Source organism: Oryza brachyantha, chromosome 1 (assembly GCF_000231095.2).
Source record: "Oryza brachyantha chromosome 1, ObraRS2, whole genome shotgun sequence".
NCBI lineage: Eukaryota > Viridiplantae > Streptophyta > Magnoliopsida > Poales > Poaceae > Oryza > Oryza brachyantha.
Genome location: NC_023163.2, coordinates 22,552,553 through 22,574,314, shown reverse-complemented (window position 1 = coordinate 22,574,314; position 21,762 = coordinate 22,552,553). Strand labels below are relative to the sequence as shown.

Genomic DNA, 21,762 nt, shown 5'->3' with positions numbered 1-21,762 from the left:
GTGTTACTAATTTGTAGTCAGCTAGCTGCACATGGGTTCCAAGACAAAATGTGTGTATGACATGTGAGATCATGTATTGATGTTTGGTAGGTAACTATTGTATGAATTGGCTATTAGATTGACTATAGATGAATTGGAGCCAGTAGTTGACTATACTATTGAACTTGCTCTAAAACAAAAGCAATAACAATAAAAATTGCAGTAGCATGAAGGAGTATTATTAGTATTATAGAGCAGCTTTGTAGATTGCCGAAACAATTGCCAAGCTGCATGCAGGAATGATTGGGGCCGCACAGATAGTTTCAGCTCTGCAAGTGTGCAAGAAAACCGCCCTTAGTTTGCGGGTGATGTCTACAAGTAACTGAAGAACAAGTGGACGATATGTAAACTCGTATCATTGTGTGGCTTAGCTTGTGAGTCCTTCCAAAATCCTAATCTATACTCGCTTGCTTTTCCAGATCGAGAACCCGTGTTGATGAATGCGTAGGGGGAAACACGCCACATTGCCATCGCATGGGAGAAGTTCAGTAATTTTAGGGGTGATTATTTTGGCTTTTATTAAAAGAAAATCAAACATAATATTTGCAATTAAAAATAATTTACAAATAAAAATCGACATATGAGTTCTTAGCAATCTATAAAGTAAGACTGAAAAATAAGCTAAAATAAAAAATTAAAAATTTAAGGTTTAAAATTAAAATTTTAACTTAATTATAAGCAGAATGAGAAGTGAAAAGATGCTATCAATTTCTGAAGAATCACATGGCTCTCTTTGTCATGCGGTTTCAGGTCACTTTTCAAGGGATCATTTTGGCTCCGAGGAACAAATGAAGAGAAGAAGAGAGCCAGTCCGCGGCGCAACGGGAAGCTGAAGTACTGAAATACACTATCGCAAAAGAAACCTGAAAAGGATGAATCATGAACGTCAACGATTGTGACGACCGAATCTTTTCCCTTCTAATGTATGCCTAGTTATAAGGTGGTGTTTGGATTGAGAAAATTTTTAGGAGAAGTATCACGTCAAATGTTTGATTGAATGTCGAAAGGAGTTTTCGGACATGAATGAAAAAACGAATTTCACGGCTACTCTGGAAACCGCGAGACGAATTTTTAAGCTTAATTAATCCGCTATTAGCGCATGTTGGTTACTGTAGCATTTATGGCTAATCATGGACTAATTAGGCTCAAAAGATTCGTCTCAACATTTCTTCCGTAACTGTGCAATTAGTTTTTTGGTTCATCTATGTTTAATGCTTTATTTAGGTATCCAAAAATTTGATGTGATGTTTTTGGAAAATTTATTTGGGAACTTGTTAACAAGGCCTAAGCCAAAAATTTAAATTTAAATTTAGAATTAATTTCAGAGTTTGTTCACTGTAATGTATTTTTCACCATTAGCTTTCAGATTGCTAAGAATATATATATATATATATATATATATATTAAATATATATATATATATAAGTTTTGTTCACAACTTATTTTTTATTTATAAATATTTTTATCATACTTTATTTTTTAAATTTTGCTTTTAGATCGCTAAAAACTCATATATAAAAGTTTTATTTATATATTATTGTTCATTTCCAAACATGCAGTTTTGGTTTTTTTTCCCTAAACAAACAGACAATCACCAGTCACCACCATAGTCTTGACAGCAGCTAGGCTGCTCTGAATTAAAGCAGGTGTTATCACTGCCCACTGGTGAGACCAGCTCACGTCACATTGGATATTTGGACACTTACTATAAATATTAAACATAGATTAAGTATAAAACTAATTACAGAAATGAGAGATAATTCACATGACAAATTTTTTAAGCCTAATTAATCCATAATTAGGGTATGTTTAATATAGCATCACATAGGCTAATCATGGATTAATTAGGCTCAATAAATTCATCTCATGAATTAGTCCAAGATTATGGATGACTTTTATTAATAGTTCACGTTTAATATTTATAATAAGTGTCTAAATATTCGATGTGATATGGGGCTAAACTTTTTTAGCCCTATCCAAACACCACCTAAAGCGACAAGCTAAGAGCAATATACGAACTACTGGTACAGTGGTACTGAACTTGCATATCTTTCTTTTCCTTTTTTTTTTTTGGAAAACCTGGCTTGCATATCTTGGTCTCCAAGAAGAAGCATATGCAACTTGCATATGTTGGTCTGCCTTTGTCTCCAAGAAGCAGCAGCATTTGCCTTTTCTTGTAGTAGGAGTAGTATGCTTGCATAGTTGCATGTTGCAACTTCAGAGCACGATTTGTATGGGTTTCCCGGTTTCCCCCCTGAACAAGGCATAGACTGTCGTACGGACTACGGAGTAGTATACGGGAAAGGAACTACGGTACAAACTGCACGCTAATTAACACAGCCGATGAGTCCCTATGGAGGAGCCCGGCTCAGACAAAGTTGAGAAGAGCATGAAGATCCGTTTCCTTTTGGGGACCGGTATTTTGGACACTACAAACGTGTATAAAGGTCAAATTAGATATGGTCTATTGATCAGTATATATCATCCAGAGATGATGTTATGTATAAATATACAATCAGATATGTACCTAGTGTCTTAGTTAATACACCAAAATAGTTTTTTATTACATTCTATCCTTTTTTATCCACCCACATGTAACAAAATTTCATTGGATAAATAATAAGTGTCGACTTTATGCTACTATCATATATAAGAACATCCTTTCTATTTCTTCCGCTCTACACTATCATCATTTTACTCCGTGTGTCGATGGAAAGAGTCAACTAATAAACTTATTTGTTCATATCCTCATGTGCTAACTTCATCCGCTATTGTTTCCATTCCTTTCCTTTCCTACGTGTGTGCTGGGGAATATGTTTCCTATGAGCATTCTCAGTTGATACTCCATCTCATTCTCCATCTTAAAAGTAGAGTATATGGGAGAAAATATTGCTTTAGCACATCCTTCAAAATTAGAGCATTTTTCATATTGGAAAGATATACTGCATATTTGAACATTCTCTTCTCACTCTATGTCTTAACAAACAATCTCGAGAGGAAAGAACAGTAACAATATGAGAGGATGTGGATGCAAAATATTAATGATATATATATAGGATGTAATATAGATGTTCTGTTGGGTTGATAATTAACATAAAAACGAATATATTTTTAGATGATATCCAAATGATAATATTTATGATAAAATTTATATGAGATACTAGGAATGCTCTCACTGATCATTAATTTGTCTGGTGCAAACACTTCTGATTGCTCCATTAATTTTAATGCCGCTTGCTTTAAAATGTCTGTATTGCTGCACCTGTTGCAACTTCATATTTACACGATAGATCTCCATTTGAACAAAATAAGAGCTTCTAGCCAAGCGGACGGCCCATGCGTTCTCATGAAGAGGCCGGCCCAGATAAACCCATTATGACTTCAGATATAACATACGTGCATCTCAACATGAATAAGGTCCCGTCCAGTTTCCAAAAAGTTTTTCCAAAAATATCATATTAAATTTTAGACACATAAATAAAATATTAAATATTGATAAAAGTAAAAACTAATTGCACAATTACGGGGAAAATCGTGAGACAAATCTTTTGAACCTAATTAGTGTATGATTAGCCATAAGTGTTACAGTAATCTACATGTGCTAATGACGGACTAATTAGGCTCAAAAGATTTGTCTCGCTGTTTATTGGCGGAATTTGTAATTTATTTTATAATTAGACTACGTTTAATACTTCAAATATATGTCTGTATATATAATATGATGTTTTTGCAAAAATATTTTTGTAAACTGAATTAGGCCTAAAGAACTCATTCGAATTATTATCACACGGCAGTTGCATCTTCTCTAGAAGCATGTAAGTCAGATGGGCTAACATGACACTGGCATCTGTACACAAAGTAGCTGCTAGTGGATATGGATTCAAATGCAGCCCAAAACCAATCCAACCCACCTACTCCTGCACCTACCTCCCAAACCAGTCCAACCCACTTCCTGACTTCAAAACGCAACCAAGTGGCCACCAATCCACCGTAAATAATAAAGTTCATACAACATTTTGTAAGATCTTGCAAGTTAGAAATATCTCTACGCACCTTTTATTTGTATATCTTAAATTTTATATTAGAGCTGAACTAGATATATGTGCAGGGGAAGCTCGCTGTGCTCTGTAATCGGATGACTGCAGAGGATAGAGGGCTAGCTTTGAAGTGGCTATACCATCCCCGCACTTCACCACTGTTAAGTTAATTATATTCATAAGTTATAACCTGTCCCTTTTGAATTTCAAGTGAGGTTTATTGACTTAGATTTGTAAATTGATCTTTTATCTTATATGATTTATATACCATACTCCCTTTGCCTGAAAGTAACTTTATTTTTCACTTCTCACACACGTACCAATACAAAAGCAAAAAAACCTATAATACTCTCAACTTTATTAAATCTTAATACAATTATTCATCACTTTATCTATTTTTAATACATTTATTCATTGCTTTCATAAGTTCCAATGTATTGGTTACTTAAAAATAAACTTATTTCTAGAATAAGTAAAATTGATCATCTTATTTTATAACAGATGTAGTAGATTCTTATGCTTCAAATTAAATGGTGAAGTCCTACCTCCACTTCAAAGAAGACAAAAAAGAGTCGCTCAAACCTAATGTATAAGTGACTTAAGGTTTCAAAAATAGAAATGCAACAGGTATACAATTAGAACAATATATGCAAATAAGTAGACATCAAACTTAAAGTCACATAGAAGAAGAGGTCTAGACGCGCGCGTAGCCCACGATGGCAATGAGATCCAATCACCAGAACACTGGCTCCATTACGCTTTCCACCATGACATGAAGACGATGATTTTGGGAGGGAGTTCACACCCATGTCCGCGCCTAGATTTCGCCTGACACGCACAAAGGGAACAAAAGATGAGATTTTCCCTCCGCAACCGGTCGTCCTCGGCTCAGGCTGTAGCCATGCACGCCTTCAACATGAACCCTGAGCGACTCAGCCTGCACTAAAAGCGTGAGGCTCTTAGGCCATTCATAGTGCGCATGCGCGGCGTTCGGCCTCGGGCTGCCACGGCGGAGAGAGGAAGCTAATTGGCACTTTTTGCCAGCCCACAGAGCCACACGCGTCCTCATGAGGTAACGAGCACCTCCGCCTTGAGCTCAGAAAGGAAGCGCCTAGAGACATGCACCGCAAGAGGTTGTCGCCCTGGCATGGTTCCTCGGCGCGGGAGAGATAAAATCGGACGAAGCTGCTCTGGTGTGGTGGTCGTTGTGTCGAAGGAAGGGCCCCGTTGTCGTCGTCAAAGGGAGGGGCAGGGCAGCCGAGAGGTCGATAAAGGGGTGGCGGCATAATCGTCGTTGAGTAGAGCGTCGGTCGCCGTGGCCTCGACCCTACAGCCTCGTGTGTCGCCGACCACCGTGGCTTGGACGCATGCCGTCGACCGTCGTGGCCTTGACCCACTCAGCCCCATGTCGTTGGTCGCCCTGTGCCCCGTCACCAGCCACCGCGGACTCGACCCCCACTGTCGTCCTTTGCGTCAGTGGATGATGGGAAGAAGAGAGACAACCGAGGGAGTGAGAGTGAATGGTGGGAGAGAGGACATTAAAAGTCACGGGTCCCATTTAAAGCTGTTATTGGCCCCTACCTCAAATAGCTTTTAACATGGTTTATGGAGTGGTTCCCTCTACGTGGCACTTGAGAGAGTGCTCTTCATTGTGAATGCCCTTATATCCTTTATAGGCTGCAAGAATCACTGCATGCATGTCGGATTAGCCGATCTAGAGTTAGGGCATCTTTAGTGTATAATTAGGATGAACATGTCATAAGGTGTTAGCTTGGTGAAGTATGCTCCAATGTTTAGACTCATATAGCTTAGACTAAGGTGAGACCCACTGAGATAAAAAGATGCTATCCTTCTCACCTTTACCCACCATACAACATTAAATATTTAGCTAAAATATTTTTTTAATTTTAGCACTAGTTGCCTAAATAAACAATAGGTACTTAAAAAATTTAGCTTAGCACCATCCCTTCAATGTATAGTATCCATCCCATACATTTCTCTCACATCTATACACATTCTTAGCATATACATTGGAGCTGCTCTTAGGGCTCCTATGGGGCAAGCCGGAGCCACTCGTCAAATAAAAGTACGGGTATACTCCAACAGAATTAAGTATTTACTCTAATAGTTAAAAATAATTTTATTTTATGACAGAATTAGTTAACTATAAGCAAATTCCCCGAAGAAAACAATTCCCAACCGTACGACGTACAGTGTCGCTGCGCTTCTGCCTGTGCCTGGCCGGGCTGACCCCGCCGAGGCAAATGGTGGGCGAACTGCCCCAAGACTCGCCGTACTTGCACTCTCGCATCCGTCCCGGCCGGCCGATCCACTCCATCCCCGGAACCAAACCCTAGGCCCCGCCCCGCCCCGCCCCTTGCTCATGGAGGAAGACGCGGCGGCTGCCGAATCCCCCTCGCCGTCGCCATCCTCCTCTGGCGCTTCCCCCTCCCCCTCCCCCTCCCCGCGCTCCAAGCGCCGCCGCACCGACCGCTACGCGCAAGGCTTCGAGTTCGCCCCGCGCCTAGCGACAGCGCCGGCGCCAACGGAGACGCTGACGCCGACGGCGACTGCGACGGCTGGGCCCGCGCGCGGCTCGCCCGAGTGGTCGGAGGACTCCACCTTCGCGCTCCTCGACGCCTGGGGCGACCGCTTCGTGCGCGCCGGCCGCCGCAGCCTCCGCGGGGACGAGTGGCTCGAGGTCTCCCGCCTCGCCGCCGCCGCGGCCACCCGCCCCCCGGGGTACTACTCCGAGTCGCAGTGTCGCAACCGCATCGACACCCTCAGGAAGAAGTACAGGAAGGAGAAGGAGAGGTTGCGTCTCGCCGCCCGCCGCTCCCACCACCCCTCGCCTTCCAAATGGATCTACTTCGACAAGATGCAGTCTCTCATGTCCCCACCGTCGCTCCCGTTGCAGCCTCCCGTTGTGACTCGCCGACGAGACACGCAGCCGGTGCCGCGCCAATCTTGGGGTTTGGACGCTGCGGGGTATGTGCTGGGTGGGTGTGACGACGCAGGAACAAGGGATTCAGGGTCTGATGCGGAATTGGGGGAAGGGCAGACAATTGAGGCTGTTGCAGGGAAGGGGAATGAGTTTGAAATGCTTGCGGAGTCAATTCGGAAGCTTGGGGATGCGTATGAGAGGGTGGAGAGTAGCAAGAGGCAGCACATGGCTGAGGTAGAGCGCATGCGGAAGGATCTCCAAAGGGATCTTGAGGTGAGGAGAAGAGAGATATTGGAGAAGGCACAAGCAGAGATCGCCCGGCTTAGTGAGGAAGATGGGGATGAGGGTGAGCTTGAGGAGGGCAAGGGCAAAGGCGATGATAACAAAATGACCGGGGATGGTGGTGGTGGAAAAGAGTAGAGCAATGTCGTTGTGAATGCTTATTGTTAGCCTAGGGTCTGTAAGTTCAGGAAATGAGGTTGGTTTACTCATACAAGATTATCACTCATCTTCAATGCCCATCCAAGATTATTTGTGGTCTTGAAATAAGCTAGTGATGGAACTGTTTCATTCTAGCATTTCACTTCTATTTTGTTGTGTTTGGTATTTTCGCATGCCTTGTGCAGTCATGTTGAACTTGCATCCAAGCTCTCATAGTTGTATATGTTGTTACTGTTAGAGTATCATATTCAGAGCAGAACTTTTCTGATATCTCTTTAAGAAGTGTGTTAACTTGCTCCTAGTCAATAGTATATTGTGCTTCAAAATTTTCATGGTAGAAAAAAGGGCAAATGCCCTTTGCAACAAAAACCATGAGTTTGTTCTGGTATTATTACAAGAAAGGTTAAGTATATCTTTTTTAGCGCCTGAATTTGATATGTGGCTGAGGTTGCACGGCATTTTAGTAGCAGTTTACCCAATGATAAAATAGGAAGATGCCAGGTACATAGGATTTACTAGTATATAGTTTCAGCGTTCATTATGACAGCTACTTCAGAAATACATTTGTTAAAATACGTTCTATAGCGTTCCTGAAATGTACTTTTTGCTCTTTGCTGCCCATAAAACCATCTGCTGTGTTGCTTAGTTGGGAACTATAATGAAAGATTCCGGTCTTCCTTGGAGGTTGTTGCTTTGTGAGCTCATAGTAGGTGCATATGCATGACTGTGTCTTTACCAGCTGCTCTTGACACTGCTTTTGACTAACATTGTAACGATGTTCCATTTTGTTGCTTGTTAATTGTATTATTCTGAATCTGATGCATGTAACAATGGTATACATACTTATAAAGCCTATGTTTAATTCCGTTTGTGAACTGTGGCTTGACATGGCACTTGTGCCCTTAAGATTTTAATCTCTGTTCACAGTTGTTCTGTTGGCACTATGTTAGGCAAAGCTTCAGTATTGTGTTATGTTAATATTCTTTTAGCAAGGTCCTTAGGGTGTGTCTGTTGTGTGCCTCAACTCGCCTTGCCAATTGTTTGATCCTACATTATTACTCAAACTTGGTCGCATTTGAATGAGTGCTAAACTTTGTTGCCAATGTCTAGGTGTTTAGTGGCATTCCATGCATTTATTGCTACGTTGGAGGTGATAGAAAGAAATTTGGGCACATGATTTGTTTATTTGTTTTCTTTGAGTAGTATCGAAGTTTTTCATTGGAATGGATGTTTGATGTACGCAAGTCATGTAATGTAAGCAGCCCATAGCTTGAACGTTGAGATTTGAGAATAACCTGTTTAATTTTGGTGTTTCAGGGCTAAAACATGGATTTCATATCAGTAGTTGGATCCACAAGGACCGCTCTGGTAGTCGAAATTACATTTATAGCTTAGATATCATATGATTTTCAGATTCCTGGATTTGAGATTGGTTCGACCTGCCTACGCGACTACACCCAGTGCAGCTTGCTGTGCAGGTCTCATTTACATTTCTTATAATAAAAAAAATAGTGTTACTCATTTAATTGTTGTGTTTTGTCTCTCTGGCAATTGACATCGGTACCATTACTATGATTTGGACAATATTGATACCATTACTATGAAAAAATCAGTACGGATTGGCTTCACTAACGCGTTGTTATGACCTATAAATCTGTAATCATCTTCCATTTGTAGTTCCTTCAGTGCACATTGCACAGTATCTGTCAAACCCGAGTTGTTTTTGGCGCTTACTGCTGTTGTATCATTGCCAGAGCAGTGCTAAATATGTTAATATATTTATTTATTTATCTATCTTGGCATCTCGCCATATTGACGATGGTATCGTGCTTAGATGATAAAGAGTAAATCAGCAAACACAGCACTGAATGAACTGACCAAGTATCCGTATCACTTACAGGAACAGAATATTCAGTCCGCGGCTAGACTCTCTCAGGAACAGCGTGCTAAATATTTGTTCCATCAGGAGTCGTCGAGTCGATGAAGCATTGATGCAGGTGAAGGCCATGACGACGCGGTTGTCGTCGGCGGCTACCAAGACTATACTATGGCACCGTTTATATTGAAAAAATTTTTGGAAGAAGCGTCACGCCAGATATTTGACCTGATGCTAAAAAGGGTTTTCGGATACAAATGAAAAAACGAATTTCACGGCTAGCATAGAAACCGTGAGACGAATTTTTAAGCTTAATTAATCTATCATTAGCACATGTTGGTTACTGTAGCACTTATAGCTAATCACGTTCTAATTAGGCTCGATGTGATATTTACACTATATTTAATACTTTATTTAGGTGTTCAAAGATTTAATGTGATGTTTTTGAAAAAAAATATTGGAAACTAAACCAGGCCTATACTTTGAGTGAAGCTGACGCTGACAAATCCGACGTTCTGGATGGCCTTGTCCAAGACATGTAGCCCTAGTGATCCAGCCTTTTCGCTTTTGCTTATATATTTATATGTAAATAAATATTTGATTAATCTTAAATTTAAAGTTGGTTTTGAAGTTTTTTATTTGTAGTTTATTTTTTGACTTGGTTTTTAAATTGATAAGAACACGTATATAAAAGTTTTATTCATAAATTTTGTTCGGTAAATATATTGTTTGACGATCACCTCCTAGTTTTCGAAACTCACTTCCAAACGGGTCCTTAAAGTAAGTGCGGCTTAAGCTACTGCCATATCCAATGTCGAATCATGTGATGACTACATTACACTCATTTCATTCTTCTCCAACAGTATATTACGACTGCGCTCACGGAAAAAAAAATAAACCTTTGAGCGTTATCTAAATATGAAATGATAAAACTGCTCATACATTTACACGCTGCCAAGGTACATGGCATACACTACCAACTATAAAACAAGTGATCGCCATCTCTTAGCACTTCAATGTCATCTACCTCGGCGCCATCCACGGTGAGGATCCCTCTCGCAGCCTTTCCAAACTTCCTTTCTGCAAAGAGAGATCCACAAAAATACAAATGTCAAGCACAACTTCAGATCCTGATGGCGGTACTCTTTATACATAACACGATTTACATACCTGAAAGTTTCATCAGTTCTTGGAACGAATCTGGCAGTAGGACGAGCTTCCCTGGTGAACCATTCGGTGCTGTGCCAGACCCATCCGGGAGGTGCTCATGGATAATAACCCGTTTGGGTTCTTTGCATTGCAACATTCTGTAAGCATTCCCTTTGGATTCATCTGCATTGAGCATGGTTGCACCTCCTAACACCGTCGTGCAGCCATTGCGGAGATGATCCCTAACAAAGGCTGCTTCATTTGCCTTCACCTTCAGGGATTCAAGGTACTGGGGAAAAAGATATAGGTTCCTGGTGGGTGAGAAAGCATGAACAATAACAACAACAGAAAAAACGTAGTGCATGATGGATGTATCCTTCAACAAAATCAGATACCTGAACAAAATTGGTGAACACAATGACCCCATCTGCGGTGTTAGGCCGAACAGTCTGAACCATATGACTGTGACTTATTCGGACAACCTGCGCGAGGGTTCTGCTCCGGATGGTGAATGGCTGTGGGGTGTTGAACATCACCCCGATTTCACCTGCCATTCCCCGAGACCCTATTGTCATCACATGCTGAAAGGACACAATTTTGATCAGAATTATTTCAGGCTTTAGAACTTTTCAGTATGCAAAAAAAAAAAAAAATCAGTGTCATGAGAACACCAAGCTTGCAAGGTCGCAGTGGTGTAATCTATATGCTAAGTGTGTTAAGTGTTCAATGATGCCTACCTTCTCTCTGCCATCCTCGAGGGTTGTCAATGCCTCCTGATATACAAACGGAAAAGATTAAGAGAAATGCGTCAGAGAATGAGCAGTAGAGAGGGCGAAAATCACACGGGGGCATGTTCTCACCACTTCGCCGGAGAGAATGATATAGCAGTCCGTCGGAGCCTCGTTCTCCAGGATGATATCCGCCTTGGGTGGGAAGAACTCCGCCTTCATGTCAGCGACCTGAATTTACCCCATCAGTCAGCTAGTCAGTCAGTTGATCTGCAAATGCAGAGTTAATTCAGACCAAGACGTCTACTACTACTGCAAGCTGGTCGCGTTACCAGCTGCACGACGAGCTTGCTGGAGGCTCCTTGGAACAGGTAGCAGCTCTCGACCGCCCCCCTGAACATGTGCAGCGCGATGCCAGAGCGCACGGCCTTGGGCAGCTCGGACAGCATCTCCTGCTCCAGCCGCTCCTCCATCCTGAACCTGAGCTGCACGCTCTCCATCATCTGCTCCCTCGTCGCCCGCGGCAGGCCGTTCATCCTTCCGAACACCGACGCCCTCTGCACCATGTCCCTCTGCACAGTGCCACATGCCACACGGTCATGGAGCTGAGCACAAGCCACTAAAGAAAAGAAAAGGAAAACCGTCGTCGGGTAGAGCTCCGGTGTAGACATGTGTGTACGTACCATTTTGAAGGTGTTGGTGGTTCCATGGACGACGAGGATGGTGATGTTGCCGATGATGTAGGAGGTGAGGCCGATGTTGAAGAGCATGAAGGCGATGCTGAACAGCATCTCGCCGGGGTTGGCGGCGTGCAGGTCGCCGTAGCCGACGGTGGCGAGCGTGGTCATGGCCCAGTACACCGCGCAGGTGTAGTTGAACCACACGCTGCGGTCCTCGAAGCCGTGGATCTGGCTGCCGATCCACGTGAGCTCCTTGTCCCTGTAGTGGAACGCCATCGACAGGTAGATGCACGCGGCGAAGTGCAGCGAGAAGACCGTCACCTGCATGCACGAAGCACCGATCCCATGCAGAAAGTGAGCACAGGAAAATAATTTGCTGGCGAAATGCACGCTCCGATCGAGTGGACCGGCGTGGACTTACACCGAGGAGCTTGACAAGCCTGGTCCACAAGTAATTGAATCTGATGTCCTTCTCCAACCTGCAAGATTCAGAATTTCGTATCAATCATCGATGATATGCGCGTTGCGCGCATACTGTTATTCATACTAGTGAATCATGCTATCAACTGAAAGTCACGTATAGCGTATCTCCAGCACGAACTACAATCGACAAGATTAGACCAAAGTCTCTTGCCGCACTCTCCCGTTGTAAGATTGAACCCATGAAAAAAAATGCTACTCATATATTACAATACCCAATATCCCTACAAGTCAGGCCAGTATTAACACAGTACAACTATATGTAAGATCATGCCACGTACAACGACTAAAATGCTACGTTATTATTAACTGCACGCAAGTCTGCAACGCACTCACAAATATATAGTAATGCACATGTCATACTTATTCGTCGGTAAAAAAAACATGTGTAAAAAGATCTAGCACAAGAACATCTATATTAGATAACGAGATCATCCGTTGCACATGTCATACTTATTTGAGTTTTTTTTTTTACCATCCTTAATAAGTATCTCGATTACCATATTTTTCTGTTCAATGTAAATTTAGTATTTTAAGGTCCAATGGACATCTAATGTACCATGATTTTGCACTAAATTTTTTGATGCCTCGAGTTATTGATAAAAAAACCCTAATTATTACCTTGCAAAGAGCTTACTGACGCGCCGTAGTCGCCAAAGCCGGAGAAGATTGAGGAACCCATACTGTGTTTGTCTTTTGCCACTCGCTATCCAGTAGATCATCTGCAAAGGAATCGTCGAGGCCACGTCCATCGCGAAGCCCGGCCGTTTCAGGTGCCTAATTAAGAGTGCAAGTTCATGTCAAAAATAATGTGCTGATCAACCGAGCTCTGATGAAACCAACGGAGGTGCGCCTGGTGGCGACGGAGCAAGCATCGATCACCTTGTGGCGATCTTCCTGCGGTCAGTCACGAGGGTGCCGGTGGAGGTGTCGCGGTACGCCACGAAGAAGGATGCGGCAATGTCGACGGCGAAGAAGGCGTCGACGACCAGCTCCGTGATGGCGAGCGCACCGCAGTCCGACTTCTCCATGGCCAGCTCGAACGGCGAGGCCCACGCCGTGTACAGCACCAGCACGATCAGGAGCGTCTGCCACCACCTGGGAAGAACCCAAACCATGCCGGCCAAAGCAAAAAAAAAAAAAATCAGTTCAGTTCGTGAATCATCAGCCACACGCACGCATGCATGGCGGTTGACGGGATCAATCAAGGAAATGGTCTCAGGCTGTTCACCAGTAGCCGCAGCTGTGAGGGTTAACGACGAATCGTCCTAGGGAAGGAGAGGCCTCGCCGGATGGCAGCCGGAGAATCTCGCTTCCGGCGGCCATGCCGGCATTCGTCACCGGCAGTATCGCCGCCCTTGTAGCGCCGCTTTGCCTCGCCATGATGGTAGCTTATCCTGAGTACTCTGCGTGCGTGCGTGCCTCTCCTTCTTATATGTAGTTCGTCAAGTTCGTGATCTACCTTTTTACGTGGACTCAACTCAAATCTGCAGTGTACAATCAAAGCGCACAAAGAGTCAACCAGCAGTTCTGAAATAAGTATGCTACAGTCATATACTGGATTACTGATCGGAATCGGCCCGGCAATACTGATCGGAATCGGAAAACCTTTACGATATCGGCGACAACCACTCGGTTATCATGACGATAATCGGTGATAAGGGCCTAAGGGGCACCGTAATTAGAAACCGTTCGATAATTCAACCATGTTTTAATACAAGGAAACATACTTTTTTTTTTTTTGGGGGGGGGGGGGCAAAATTTGTTTTAAACTCACCGCGCGCTTTTCGTCAATAACCCATTGGTCATCGTGATTATATATCAATGTCTAAACGATATTGAAAACATTGGTCAGAATTCCAACTTCGCTTCAGATAATGTTATCGGCGTCGATTCGAGAGGCATCGGTAGTACTTTCTTCGCAACTTTAATAATTGGAGTAAAAATCTTAACAAATGGTGGCGATTATGGTCACTAAAACATAAGAGATAATATTTTCTTTTGATCAATAATTGGGTCAAGAAGAACTAAAGGTATGACATAGCATTAGCAGCATATATATCTAGCTATTTCTTACTGGTAGATTCCAAAGAGAGAGAGAAAAGGTAACCTCAATGTAAGAGCAATTTTATAGTACTTGAGAAGATACCAAATTTTTTGTGTAAAATTTTGAGCTTTTTTACCATCTTTAAAAAATACCTCAATGTAACTTAAGGTACCACACTTTTTATACTAAAATGGATGGTACCTTGAGATACTTTTTCAAGGATGATAAAAAAGCCCAAAATTTTGGTACCTATTAAGGTACCACACTTTTTATACAAAAATGGATGGTACCTTGAGATACTTTTTCAAGGATGGTAAAAAAGCCCAAAATTTTGGTACCTCTTGGTAACTAGGAGATACCAAATTTTTAGTGTAAAATGTTGATACCTCATGGTACCTTTTTAAGAACTGTAAAATTACTCTTAATGTAAACATATGAAGCACATAAGTCCAACACTACTGTTGTGGACTATACCGCCACTCTAAGACCCACGTCAACAGGAATGATAAATGAGCAATTTTACAGTCATTGAATAGGTACTAAGAGGTATCAAAATTTTAGTGTAAAATTTGGTACCTCACAATACCTAGGTACCAAAAGGTGCCAAAATTTTGCAATAAAAGGTAGTGTGAAATTTTGGTACCTCATGGTACCTTCTCAAGGACCGTAAAATTGCTCATGATAAATATATCTAGCAATCTACTCCCTCCATTTTTTCTTTATTTGACCGTTTACTTTTGAATATATTTTTAACCATTCGTCTTATTCAAAAAATTTATACAAATATATAAATTACAAGTCATGCTTATAGTGTTATTAATGATAATCAAATCATAACAAATTATTAATACCTATGTAAATTTTAAAATATACGAATGATCAAACATAAACTCAACAATCAATGGACATCAAATAAAAAACAGAGTGAGTATCTAGCTAAACCAAATAATAATGGCTTATAGAGGTTAATTAAAATATGAGTTTCCGTCAGTTTATAATTTGCTAGCCAAATAATCACTTTGTATTTTAATAGAAGCAGATGTTGACTTTTTGTTACATGTTTGATCATTTATCTTAATTAAAAAATATGCAAATATGAAAAATAAGTTATAATTAAAATGTATTTAGTAATAAATTCAATCAAAGAAAAATAAATAATAATTACGTGAGTTTTTTTAATAAAATAAATGGTCAGAAAGTCAACTGCGTTATATATTAAACTACTGAGGGGATTATATAGGATCAGAAGGACCAAAATATATTATAATATTAAAAGAAAAGTTAAGCACTGGTTACGAATTATACTGAGTGCATCTACCTATTTATTTGATCTAAATTCATAAATAAATTTGTTAAGACTCCAGAATAAGTATAACTTTGTATTTATAAACTATGAAATTAAGAATTACTAAACTAAGAAAACAATAAGTAATTCATAAATAAATTTATTAAGACTCCACAATAAGTATAACTTTGTATTTATAAATTATGAAATTAAGAATTACTAAGCTAACAAAAAAGAAGGCAACGGAAAATTATTGCAGTAGAATCTATATATAATATTGTAATTATTGATTTTGAAATTTAGATTTATTAAACTAAATTGTGTTGTTCTTGATAACTTAAAGCAAGATATACACATGCAAAGTACTAATTATGTAGTAGCTCTTGTGTTTGACATTATACAAAGACATGATGGTATATACGGATGATACTTTAGGCCGTTGGCCGGGGATCATCGGACTTGGTCATATGATAGAGAGACAAATTAAACTGACAGTTATGACTTACAAAATCGGTGTCCTTCCAATTAAATCGGCCTTTTTCATGCATACTAGTAATGTGCCCGTGCTCACGCTACTGTGTTAACTATATCAATTGTTAAATTTATTGTCATATAAAATGCAATAGGGCTTAAAATCGATCTAAGTTATATATCAAATATAATAATATAAATTACAAATAGAATGATCTATATATATATATTTAATATATATTTAACCTGGTACCGTCAAATATAATATTTTTATGTTGTGAACAAAATATATCCACATAGAAAAATAATATAATGTTATAGCATGAACTATCATGTTGCTAGCATAAAGAAGATCAAAACATAAATATTCGGTAACACCGTGGCTAATACAATGCAACAATTTAATTAAATCTATCATTTAGCTGTAATGCCATGAGACACCACCAAAAAACATGTGAAATGATAAGATGGCTTCAGTAAAATCAAATTTTCCTAATACGAATATCAAAGAGTTTAGGTATATTTATAGTAATGAGAGAAATAAATAGAATGTCATCTAAGTGATCAATTCAGACTAAATATTAGCAGTAGGCTATCCTATTTCTTCTTCCACCCTTTAGGCAACAAAGAGAAAACACCAACCTATAGTACATGAGCTCAATTACAGTACATAAAGAGAATGCCATATGAATGATCAATTTAGCCTAGATATTAGTAGTATTCTATCCTATTTCTTCTCTAACCCTTTAAGCAAAAAAAAGAAAACACTCATTCCTAGCAGTACTCAATTGCATTGGGATACTTCACCTGTATATATTTTACAAATCATATATCAATTGCTCCTATTTTCACAGTTCCCTACTAATCATGGTTGTTGGTAGCTAGCAGAATACAAGATAAAATTTTGTACAACTTGATGCGCATAGGTTGAGACAACTACATCTCATTTCTGTGCACCGATGTAATGGGCTTGGAGGTGGTACAGCTACAGCTCATTCTTTTTCATAAGCATGCATCAGAAAACCATCCAAACCCATCAACACACAAACCAGCTAACCCATAGTTATATCTCAGTACTCCATAGCTATATCTCAGTACTTCAATTTTGAACCACAACATTTTCATTCCATACTAAAAACTTGACATAAGCAATTAAAGGACATGAAAAATATTACAAACTGGTTTCACCTTACCTGCAGGTATCTGCAGCAAGCTTTAGTGACTTGATTTCAGTACAAGTTGTGCACTGCAAGTTATATGCATATCTGAATCCTAAGTTGTAAGAAATATAGAACGAACATAACTTGAATTTATTCAAAACAGATAAAAATTACTACTTTAAATAGTGGTATCAAATAAGAAATTTTGTACAGATGCACAACCTCTATGTAGCGGCAATTGTTTGAAAAAATTAGTCCAAGTGACAATTGTTTGTATCTTAGATGGTTTGCCAGGATGATTGAAGGGATTCCTCCCTTAAATCATTGAAGAACATGCATGTTTAGGCTGAAGAACATGCACTTCATGACAGGGCTTTCTGCACCTTAGCACTCACTTCCTTTGGTGGCTTTTTTGCATGAAGATTTGCGACTATGCCCTTCTTGATGTAGTAGTCAATCACCTAGAGTAAGGAAACCATTCCAAAAATTAAAACTGAACAAGCAGCAACTGCTTTGCATTATGGAAGATAAAAAACAATAGAGCTTCCACAACAAAATTCAGGATTAAAAAAAATAATGAGGGAGTTAAAGCTCTCAGATTGAAACGTCAGACAAGACATATAACTGCATTATACAGTCATGCATATTAAGTATGAAATATTAAGAGCTCTAACTCATGAATTTTAAACGATGTGGAATTTGTAGGCAGAAATAATGTATATGAACAAAATATTCACCCGAGAAACCATAATCTACTCCTAGTTTCAGCTCAAAGAATTTTTGGATCTAGAGATACCAAGAGTCAAGAATTATTGGAGCTCTACTAAACAAACTCACAAATGGAAGAAAAGTATAAATCAAGAAATGTAAGGTCTGCAAAATGCAAAAAAGAATGAAAGATAAGCAGAAAATACTGAAAGCAACCGAAGGAATACACCTTAACTGAAATAAGGTTTTGTCTTGGAAAAAATCTGAATATTTAAAAAACATATATGCTTAAGAAAACATACAGGCTTAGTTTGTACGTGGAAGGTTTCCAGCCTTGACTTCAATATTGCAGCTGGGTCATCTTTCCTTTGAATTAATGGTTTTGGTAGAGGTGTTCGGTGACTCCCGGGTGATCGGTTAGGCCATTATACCTTTTTAGATGACCGCAGAGCATATATTATGACATAGCTATAAAGAAATAAATAATCACATGAGATCCAAGGGGCATGTGGTTCTCAAAGTACTTGAATCCAAGGCAGCCTCCTCGGAGGATTGCCACTTTCATGTCGCCTGTAGTTCTACGATAACCAGCTTCTTTATGAAGTATGGATCATATCCAACTGCAAGAAACACACACACACACACCAGATGAACATTGTCATTTACAGTGTCATATGTTAGAATGCATTTGAGTGAAGAAGTTTTAATAGAATAGAATTTGTGTGTGTGTATGCATTTCTATATATATGAACATATGTTCTAAAAATCCACCTCCAGCTATACACAGATATATTTCTAGTACATTCAAAATAAATTAACCGAGGCATAAAAGCTCACAAGAAACATCGGTCGGTGAACTGTGAATTTCGGTTACTTTATTCAGGAAAAAAGTTCTGTAGTAGCTAGCATTAAAACAGAGAAAATTCATATTTTTTTGTTAACAAAATTGGTTGGGATATGATACCAAGCAACCACAGTTAAATAGTTCAGCAAGTCAGAAGCTTGATAAGTTAATTTTTTCCAGACAACAATATCGTGAAAGCACTTTCACAGACCAACTTGTATCAGGCATTCAGGTCCAAACCCATATCCAAATTCATGGACCCAGAATTCTCTACTCACACGCACGTAATCTTGGCATGCACAGACTGATTTACGCATATATAATCAGCATGCATATCATAGGATGAAATTAATTATTATAACAAAATGGAGACATGCTCACCTTAATACATGATGATGAATGGACATGCTGCCAGGTTTGTTTTTTATTTCTGGCTTCATCAGTTGCCTCCTCCGGTTCCAGGGCTTGGGACAGAGGAGAGGCATTGGATTGGCGAGCTGGCGGTAGGGGATCTCCTACATGAGACGAAGGAGAGGCACTGGATCAACGAAGGCAATTGAGAAGGTATTGATTGATGGAGAATCAACCACGCTCCATGTGCCTGTGAGCTCCCCCGTGCTAATGAAACCCGTTCCGGTGGGCTCCTCCATACCTTCCCCTCCTGCGGGTTCCCACCACTCCACAGCCGATGACCTCCTCTGTGCTGTTGTCATCCTTAGATCTGGGCGTCAGTGCGTCACCAAGACCAGGTGGAGGAGGGAGCCTAGGACCTAGCGGCCGGCGGTGATGCAGGGACGGGGATGCATCTTGCGCAGGGAGGGCCCTTCGGCGTGAATCGCGTGATGGCGTGGATCGGTGGGAGCGATGGCGCCGGATCAGCGGCGTACGAGCGCTAGGGCAAAGAGGTGTAGGGGGGCGACGGTGCTTGCGTCAGCTTCGTGAGGAGTGCGCGGGCGGCGCAGTGGAGGCGAGGGCCGGAGGCGGGCGACGCGGTGGAGGTGAGAGGCGTTTGCTTGGGTGAGGACGTTGATTCGCATAGATCAAGATGGGGGTGGCGTCCTGCGCCGGGCGGAGGCGGCTTCCTGTGTTGAGTGACGGTGACGGTGGCGGTGGCCTGCGCTGGAAGGAGGTGGCGGGCCGGGCAGAGGCGGCTTCCTGCGCTGGGCGGCGGCGGCAGCATCTTGTCGGAAGGAGGTGGCGTCCTGCGTCGGGCGAGGCCGTCTTGCGCCGGCGGCGGTAGAGCGTGATCACGGTTGCGTTCTACACATTGTAAGAGAGAGCTGTTGAAAATATTCTGGATCATTGGATATGTGTATTTAACTGTTGAAACTGAATTTAGTAAATCCTATGTACAATAAGTGAGGTGGACATAAAAAAATTTTAACTGCTCCTTTTTATATTAGTATAGATACGCTCTGCCACAGTGCAGAAACTAAGGTGAAAATTTTTGGGAGAAGTGTCACGTTAAATGTTTGATCGAATGTTATGTAGGGGTTTTCGGACACGAATGAAAAAACGAATTTCATGGCTAGGCTAGAAACCGCGAGACGAATCTTTTGAGCCTAATTAATCCATCATTAGCACATGTTGGTTATGTAGCATTTATGGCTAATAATGGACTAATTAGGCTCAAAAGATTCGTCTCAAGATTTCTTACATAACTATGCAATTAGTTTTTTGGTTCATCTAAATGTTTTATTTAGGTGTCCAAAAATTAGATGTGATATTTTTAGAAAAAAAAAATTTAAGAACTAAACGAGGCCTAAGCCGAATTCAGAGATTATGCGCATGGCTTATATGTATGCACTCCTACGCACTCCTGATTTTTGCCGTGTTTTATATGTACGTACGTAGTACCGGAGTTCTTAAGCCAAATGCGCTTCTCTAATTTCAAGATCTCAGCAGCGGCGAACCAATAACATGTAGGCCGAGGCCGACCAGAGAATTGCAGACATTATGGCGCACAGAAACCCCACTGACTAATCCAACTAAACTTTTACTAGTGCCATGTGTAAATGTGTTCGAATGAGCTAGCCAATTAGAACACGCCCAAACCAAAAATTAAACAAATCGAGGGGATCAAACTTTCTGGCAAATATGTAAAAACGCAGAAATAATAATTTGCTGCATTTGACCAGGTAGAAAGAAAGGAGAAAACAAAAAAGAAAAGAACATATAGTGCTGGTGCATAGCATACCTGCAGCTAGCTAAGGAGGACGCTATTATCTGAACGCGGAACAGCGGCGAGAGAGGCCAACGCTTGCTCGTCATGTTGGTCGACGGCCGAGCTAAATTTGCATTTAACGATGTGAAAGCATATATATGGAGGCAGTCCGTCCAGCATATGTAGGCAGTGGATCTTCCTCTTTGCATAGTCCGTCGCGGACTTCCGCTGGGGAACTCCTCCCAATTCCTCGCGGACTCGGATAAGAAACTAACCCGCATACATATCTGCTGATCTGATCATCGATTTGTATTGTGTCCGTCGCGGCAGGATCCCGATTTCATTCCCCAGATCGATCGATACCATGCTCTCTGCGATCGATCATTCCGTGCTTTACTTTTTTTTTTCATGGGCGCTCCGAGCTTGCCTTTCGAAGACCAGGTTATTCATGCTTTTATCGGCAACTTGGTAGGAGCATCAACCAGCGTCATGATCCATTACCTTAAATCGTGTGACTTACTACTTTCAGCTCATATCAGAGTAGATTCACAGCAACTACTATCGGTGCGTGCCTCCGGGCGGAATCGTGATTAAAGCCCAACTAAACCACCCACGTCTAATTAAAGCCCAATTAGACCCCGTCGAGGGCCAATTCACGTGTTTCCTGTCGTCCTATAGAAGCCCAAATTTACAACAAACGCCGGGCTGA

At 41.0% G+C, this 21,762-nt stretch overlaps 2 protein-coding genes and 1 long non-coding RNA gene across 3 annotated transcripts; 1 reads left to right on the top strand and 2 right to left on the bottom strand.

The window, feature by feature from the left end:
- Window positions 1–6,331: 6,331 nt before the first annotated feature.
- LOC102717861 lies at window positions 6,332–9,647 on the top strand. Its single transcript, XM_015838028.2, has 2 exons — window positions 6,332–8,939; window positions 9,362–9,647. Exon 1 carries the CDS (start codon window positions 6,460–6,462, stop codon window positions 7,438–7,440), a length of 981 nt encoding a protein of 326 aa, XP_015693514.2. The 5' UTR covers window positions 6,332–6,459; the 3' UTR covers window positions 7,441–8,939; window positions 9,362–9,647.
- Window positions 9,648–10,059: 412 nt separating this feature from the next.
- Window positions 10,060–13,829, bottom strand: LOC102715251 (potassium channel KAT6-like). The gene is made up of 11 exons (XM_006644566.2): window positions 13,606–13,829; window positions 13,257–13,472; window positions 12,996–13,151; window positions 12,316–12,373; window positions 11,898–12,215; window positions 11,547–11,786; window positions 11,347–11,445; window positions 11,224–11,259; window positions 10,882–11,067; window positions 10,508–10,775; window positions 10,060–10,417 (listed from the first exon to the last, which is right to left on the bottom strand). The coding sequence occupies exons 1-11, from the start codon at window positions 13,755–13,757 to the stop codon at window positions 10,311–10,313; spliced, it is 1,836 nt and encodes a 611-aa protein (XP_006644629.2). The 5' UTR covers window positions 13,758–13,829; the 3' UTR covers window positions 10,060–10,310.
- A 3,284-nt stretch (window positions 13,830–17,113) lies between these two features.
- LOC107304690 lies at window positions 17,114–20,172 on the bottom strand. The gene is made up of 5 exons (XR_001550768.2): window positions 19,542–20,172; window positions 19,271–19,404; window positions 18,570–18,665; window positions 18,348–18,476; window positions 17,114–17,798 (listed from the first exon to the last, which is right to left on the bottom strand). It is a non-coding gene; the product is annotated as an uncharacterized LOC107304690 (long non-coding RNA).
- Between the last annotated feature and the right edge of the window lie 1,590 nt (window positions 20,173–21,762).